Here is a 6,898-nt window from a genome sequence, read left to right on the forward strand (position 1 = left end):
AGGCGTGCGGGGGTCGTGGGCAGCCCCCGCCCCAGCCCCCGCCGAGCCCCCGCGACGCCGCGAACCGCGCAGAAACGGAACATCACCGCGACCGCCCGTGACCCCGGGGCAGCCCCGGGGAGCGGGGCCTGTGCCGCGGCAGCGGGCTGCCCGCGGGACCCCGGGCCGCTCGGCCCGGCCCCGCTGAACGCCGAATGCGGGTCGGCCTCGCCGGCCCCGCAGCGCCCGGGCGGGGAGAGCAGCGGGCCCGGCGGGAGCGGGCGGCACGGCGACCGGCGCCCCGCAGCCGGTACTCACCCAGCCCCGCGGGCAGAGCGGGCGGCAGCGCCGACGGCCGGTGCGGGGCCGCAGCGGGGAGGCGGGGGCAGCGAACCGCCGGGCTCCGCCGCGCCCCTTCCCCGCGCTGGGCGCGCGCTGCTCTCCCGCCGCGCCCGCACCGGCACCGCGTCCCCGCCCCGCGCCAGGCGGCAGCGCCGGGCCGCGCGGGGCCGGGGCGGGGCCTGCCCGTGCCCCGCCCTCCGCCGCTGGGCGCCGGCAGCGGGGAGGGCGGGGCTGGGCCGCGCCGCGCCGCTCGCTGCAGGGCTCGGCTCCGCTCCGCCGTCGAGCAGGGAGAGCTGAGGGACGGGACCGCCTCGCCCAGCCCCGCCGCCCGGCCCGCAACTCGCCGCCCGCCCCGCTCGCCCCCACCGCCGCCCGCGCGAAGATGGCCGGCTGGCAGAGCTACGTGGACAACCTGATGTGCGATGGCTGCTGCCAGGAGGCCGCCATTGTGGGCTACTGCGACGCCAAGTACGTCTGGGCAGCCACGGCCGGCGGCATCTTCCAGAGCATCACGGTGAGGGCGGCGGCGGCGCGGGGGGGGGGAGCGGGGAGGGCGAGCCCGGCCCCTCGGGAGCGCGGCGCGGCCGGTGGCGGCGGGGCGAGGCGGCGACGCCCGGGGGCACCTTGCGGGGCGGCGGGGGGAGCGAGCCCGCAGCGCCGAGGGGCCGGGCCGCCTTTTTGTCTGCGGCCGGCGGCGGCTGCGGGGGGGGGGGGGGCGGCGGGGGGGGGGCGGGGGCCGCGGCTGCGGGCCGATGCGGCGGGGCCCGCCCGCGGGGCCGCCGGTGCCGCCGCGTGGGGGCCGCGGGAGCCGGCGGGAGCGGCCGGGCGGGGCGCGCGCGGCGGGGCTGGCGTAGGGCCGCCCGCGCCCGGGCCCGGCGCTGCGGCGAGGCTTACGTGCGCGGCGTAGGAGGCGTTCGTGAATGCCCACCGCGCCGCCGGCTCCATGTTTTCCACCGCCAAGATGGCGCTCTGCCATTGATTCCTCCTCCCCGCCCCCGCCCGTCCTTCGCCCCCGCCGGCCCCGCGCCCGCCCGGCGCTGCGGGGACCCCGCCGCCGTTACGCAAGGGCCGCGCGGGGCCGGGCAGCGCTGCGCCGCGGCCTGCCCCTGCCGACCCGCCGCCGGGGCCGGGGCAGCGCCGGGCCGCGACTGGGGCGGCCGGGCCCGCCGTGACGCTGCACTTTGCGGCCGCCGCGCCTGGGCCCGGGCCCGCGGTCCCACCCCGCTCCCCGCCGCCCCGCCGGGCCCCTCGGCGCCGCCTCACGCGGGGAGCGATGGCAGCGCGCCCGCCCCCCGCCGCGGAGCCCGGGCCGGGCCGCGCCGGCTGCCGAGGGGCCGGGGCGGGCCCGGGGGCCGCGCTGCCGCGGGCTGCCCGCGTCGGGAGGGGCCGCGGGCGGCCGGGCGGCAGCTGGGCCCCGCGGAGCCGGCGCGGTCACCGCCCCGGCCTGGCCAGCTCCGGCGTGCGGGGCCGGGCCCAGGGAGGCCGCGGGGCGTTGCGGGCCCGGGCAGCGGGGGTGGGCCCGGGGAGGCTGCGGGGCGTTGCGGGGCCGTGCCTGACAAAGCCCCGTGTTCGGCAGCACTTCTCGGTGGGAGCGGGCGAGGTTTGCCGTCCGATCCCTTCAGCGCCAGACGGGACACTTTCTAAATAGAAATCGAGCAATAAAATACCGCTGTGCTAACTCTGGGCTCTTTTCTTTGGCAGCCAGTAGAAATAGATATGATTGTAGGCAAAGACCGGGAGGGTTTCTTCACCAACGGTCTGACCCTTGGTGCGAAGAAGTGCTCTGTGATCAGAGATAGCCTGTACGTTGACGGTGACTGCACGATGGACATCAGGACGAAGAGTCAAGGTGGTGAGCCGACGTACAATGTTGCTGTAGGCAGAGCTGGCCGAGGTAAGCATGATTTTCTTCGCTTTCAGACTACTGAATTAAGGATGTGACCCTGAGCATACACCCCAGCTATTAAGAAAACCAGACTCCTGCATTTAATGGTTAATTTTGGGATGGGATTCACGGGAGGTGGATGGCAGGGGTCTGGCCAACTAGCGAGGCTTCTGCCGAGGAATCACACTTGTCCCCATTCCCACCTGTGACTGCGGCAGGGTGCGAGGCTGTGAGGTGGTTAAACAGATCTCTGGCAAGCAGGAAAGGGCAGACTACAAGTTGGAGTAAGCTTGCCAAGTATACGATAACTTGGTATCTAAAGCTTACGGCAGGACACCGCAGGGATCTGTGAGTGAGTGGTAGCGAAACGAGCTTTTTCATTGTAAACTTCTCCATGGAAAGTCCGTTCTGCAAGGATGTGACTTCCTTGTACGAGCTACCCCTGCTTGCCTTTTAACAAGTTCTGCGCTAACTCCTCTTGCGCTTCCTGTTGAGCTCTCTGAAGTCTGTCTTCAGGCAAAAAAGCCCATCCAGTTTGGTATCACTGAGAAGGTTGCTTCATGCTAGTACGCGTGATCCTTGTGCTCCTCAGTTAACTTCTGGTAAAACCTATTACGGGGAAGGCACTAGGCTCAGGTATAAAAAATGTGCCTCAGAGTACTGGCTACGAGTAGTAGGCCTCGTGGTCGAAATACCCAGCCTAGCGGTTTTGGCTGGCTGTAGAACAAACTGGCGAGCAGCGGACTTTTACGTGTAAGTATAAAAACAAAACTAGAGCAAAATTAGTCTGTAGGCTGAAGCCGGGTGGCAGCGGTACAGGGAGAGGCGAAACAAGCAGGGGTTCTGGCTCTGCTGCAAGCTGTGGAGCGCCAGCGAGAGCAGTGTGTCGTAAGCTTGTTGTGAGCGGATCGCTGTGGAGATGTGCAGGCTGGCTGCGGCGCTTCCAGTGCTCCCAGCTCGGGCAGCAGCTGCTGTGCTGGTGGAGGCCCAGCGCTGGTCGTGTCTGCGTTCCTGCTGCTGACATCTGCCAGCAGCTCACGAGGGGTCCCCGCTGCCCGAGGAGGGGCCTTGGGGTGCTCCTGCTCGCGAGGCAGCTGGCACACCCCACCAAAATTGTGGGGTTAGAGGGGGGTCAGCGCTAAAATCTTCCCCATGTTTCATCTTCGCAAAAAGCATGTTTTGTAATGGTATTGTGGCACGGAAAAGAAGTCTTAGCCTGAGTCTGATTCTTCGCAAGTATCAAGGCAGTTACTCCGGTTCTTAGACCGGTAGCGACCACCATAGATAAGAACCCAAGAATATTCCCTCTCCTGCTCTTCAGAGTCACAGTTCTTCTACATATGCTACTGCTTTTGTCCCTGACAACACTTCTTTTTTTCCCCTTGTTTTATTTAAGATGCAGCCAGGGTTTCCTGCTGGGTGATGACAGGCGGTGCTGAGGCACTGTGATGCTTTTTGGAGATAGCTGGTGGCGTTTTTCTGAGCAGTCAACTCTTAGGACTCGCATAGTTGTGTAATATCCCCGAGGATAACTCGGGCCTTCTCCCAGCCCTGTCTACATCTGTATTTTGACAGAACTCCCGTTAAACTAGCCGAGTACCCAAATACTAAATCTTGAATTTGAGTGTGTTTATTGCACTGCCTAAAACTTGCGTTGTTTCCTTGTCTAACACACTCTTTTTAAAACTTTTTTTCTTTTCTCTTTCAGTCTTGGTCTTTGTAATGGGCAAAGAAGGGGTCCATGGAGGCGGATTGAATAAGAAGGCATACTCAATGGCAAAATACTTGAGAGACTCTGGGTTCTAGTTGCTAGGCAGACTTGTTAAGTATTAGGGGAAGATTGCTATTAAACTTTCCTGGCGGTGAGCTTTAAACCTTACATTCTGGAAACTTTATTAGCAATGCAGGGTGATGGGGTATGAACCTGTGTCTCCTTTGTATCCCTTTGTTGGTGGGGAAAGGTGTTACTTTTTTTTTTTTCTTTAATTCTGTTCATTTCTGTTTTGTTTCCTTGTGTACTCCAGCATTGGTTATAGTCATGGGAAAGGAAGGTGTCCATGGAGGGACACTCAACAAGAAAGCATACGAACTGGCTTTATACCTGAGGAGGTCTGACGTCTGAGCAGCCTCTCCCCATCCACCTAGCAACTGTCTTCACCACCACCCAGTTGTGTTCAGTGCTACCAGACTGTAGATGGTAGTTTGTGTTTTTTATTTACCCATCTCCTAATGTCATGATTCCAGTTACCCTTTGTCCATTTATATGTTAACCACTGTATGTAACCACGTCCCATGTCTGGCACCATCACTGCACCACGGAGATGATATGCATGATACCGTGACAAACTCTTGGGAGGGGAATATGCCAAGTGTAGGCTTTGCTTTGTCTTAGCAATTAGTGTGATATTGACAACTAAACCAACTGAAATACTAAACAAGGTGCCGATTTGTACAATCTAATTTGATCAATGCCTCTTCAGCACTTTGAGCAATTACACAGCTCGCGAGTCTTCCTTTCACAGAGCATGGTTGGGAGGAAAAAAGTGCATGCATATCTTTACTTCTGTCCCTCTCTTTTTTTAAATCCACATTTGTTTGCTTGCACCCATTTTTATAGTGCCTGGTTTGTTTAACCAATTTGCCACTCAAAAGCTATTAACATGACATTAGTTTTGTTGTTGCACTTCACCGTGGGCTTATTTTTCCTTTGTGATGTCTGAAGCTTGTACTGCTTAACAAGTGCAATCACAAAACTATGGAAGGGTACAGATGCGCTTCCTCCCATGACCTTAAAACCACCACCCTGGACGAACCCCCAGAGACATTCCATCACTGCAATAGCTCGGGCACTTTTTTTTTTTTGCCAGCTCCGGTTCTGTAGTTGGCTTGTGAAAGGCTGCCATTGTGGACATGAGATATCCCAGCATAACCATCTGGAGTGTGTCTGGTTTCAGTTTCTCATAGGACCAATTTTAATTTGCAGCTTGGGGGTCGTGGGGTTTGTTGTTTTCATTTTTTAATATGAAACTGCAATTTCATTGTGGAAAACTGCCACCTTCAGTTGTACTGGGAGCGCTGGCTGACTCCCGCCTTTCTGCCAGATCCCTTACTGGTCAGGAGCTCTGCTGCTCTGAGGCCAGTGTTTGGATGAAGGTTGGTAGTTTGAAAGCTAAACTGTCAAAATGATGCCATTTCAAATTTAAAAACCTTCATTTGGCCTGTCGCACCCTTGCTGCAGACATCATGGAGTGAACTGCCATGTGCACGAGTCATCCGAACCGTCTGTAACCACACGCTCCGTTCAGGCATGGTACTAACTTGTGTGTCCGTTTGGAGAGAACTGCAGAACTCTGTACACAAAAGAATAAATGGGAGGTGGTGTTGGTTGGAATAACTGACTTGGCTGTCTTGTGATGAATTTTTTTAATACATATTCTGTGCCATACTATTGTTTAAAAAAAAAAAATCTGTTGCTATTGTGAGATGGATTTTAACTGACTACGAGGGTTTCTTTTGAATGGCACTACTTTAGGGACATGCTAGTATTTGCTTCTGTTGTTGGGCCTTGTGGATAATGTACAGATTTAAACAAATTCTTGTTGCTGATTTGTCCGTTTCTTTCCCTGCACTTTGTTACATCTGGGATACAGTCTAACTCATCTGATTTAATACGCATTTCAAAAAATGCCATAACTATTAAAAACACCTTGTTTACAGACAGATGAAATAAATTTATTCCAACCAAACAAAATCGGGCTGTTGGTGATTTTTTTCCTCCCCACAGGAGTCCTCCGAGGCCTTTCTCCATTGCATTGCTGACTGCGCTAATATGAGATGAGGGCAGTTGTAAGCTCTGTCAGACGGCAATACTCTGATAATGTAACTTTAGTCAAAGGCCAGGCAGTCTTTGGGGTAGATCTTCTTAAATTAGCAGATGGTTTCTTGTCACTGAACTCCCCATTGATCCAACTCCAGGGAGAGGGGTTCCCCTGCCATGTGCAAGCCCTGAAACAGCAGCTCGAGGTGACCTTTGCCACGCGCTTTGTTCACTGGGGTAAGGATGCGCTCTCCTCGACTGGCGAAGGGAAAGATCCAAGGTCTCCGCTACCCCAAAAGAATTCTGCCTGGCTTTTGGTACTTGTGCTGCCCAGGTACTCAGACCGCCGGGGCCCTGCGAAGGAGTGCCTTTTGAGCGGCACCGGTGCGATGCGATGGGGAGCTCGGGGGGCGGGGGAGGAGGAAGGCCCAAACCCTGGGAGGCTGAGCTCTAGCTCAGGCTCTGCTTTGCTCAGGCCTGACAGTGCCAGCTGCGTGCTGCTGCGGCACCACCGTTAACACGCCCGTGTTCTTCCCCCGTCCTCCCCTACATCTTCACCTTTGGCGCAAGCGTTGCACCCGCTCCTCTGCCTGGCACTAGAGCCCATCTAGCTAAAACCTTCACAGACAAAGTGTGTGTCGTCTCCGACTGCTCGAGGAGCTTTGTGTCTGAACTGCAGCTTCCAGCTCTTCGTGCTCGAGCTGCAACAGACCAGAACAAGCCCACAGTGCTAAGAAAGTTTACATTTAGTAGTAACTAGCAGAGGCTGCAAACCTCTCCCTTCCCCATAAAACAACTGTGTTGTTAGTGTGTGAATCTGTGTTTTGCTTGGTATCTAAACTTGCACTCACCTTCTCGCTGCAGGATTTATCCCC

The 6,898-nt window shown here is 57.7% G+C and overlaps 1 protein-coding gene across 2 annotated transcripts; it reads left to right on the forward strand.

Annotated features, from left to right (window-relative positions):
- Positions 1–541: 541 nt before the first annotated feature.
- Positions 542–5,957, forward strand: PFN2 (profilin 2). 2 transcript variants are annotated; one of them, XM_075418494.1, is made up of 3 exons: positions 542–835; positions 2,023–2,215; positions 4,231–5,957. In XM_075418494.1, the coding sequence occupies exons 1-3, from the start codon at positions 704–706 to the stop codon at positions 4,326–4,328; spliced, it is 423 nt and encodes a 140-aa protein (XP_075274609.1). In that variant the 5' UTR covers positions 542–703; the 3' UTR covers positions 4,329–5,957. The 2 variants fall into 2 exon arrangements, with proteins under 2 accessions (XP_075274609.1, XP_075274608.1); XM_075418493.1 differs by lacking the exon at positions 4,231–5,957 and adding an exon at positions 3,915–4,122 and having other exon boundaries at positions 547–835.
- The last annotated feature ends 941 nt before the right edge of the window (positions 5,958–6,898 follow it).

Source organism: Opisthocomus hoazin, chromosome 4, assembly GCF_030867145.1.
Source record: "Opisthocomus hoazin isolate bOpiHoa1 chromosome 4, bOpiHoa1.hap1, whole genome shotgun sequence".
In the NCBI taxonomy this organism is placed as follows: Eukaryota; Metazoa; Chordata; class Aves; order Opisthocomiformes; family Opisthocomidae; genus Opisthocomus; species Opisthocomus hoazin.

What these genes read in the sequence shown, in the direction of transcription:
- PFN2 (XM_075418494.1), top strand. Translation starts at nt 704, where the DNA reads ATGGCCGGCTGGCAGAGCTACGTGGACAACCTGATGTGCGATGGCTGC. An exon ending in GCATCTTCCAGAGCATCACG is followed by an intron (nt 836 to 2,022) that starts GTGAGGGCGGCG and finishes TTTCTTTGGCAG; the next exon opens with CCAGTAGAAATAGATATGAT. An exon ending in TGTAGGCAGAGCTGGCCGAG is followed by an intron (nt 2,216 to 4,230) that starts GTAAGCATGATT and finishes TGTGTACTCCAG; the next exon opens with CATTGGTTATAGTCATGGGA.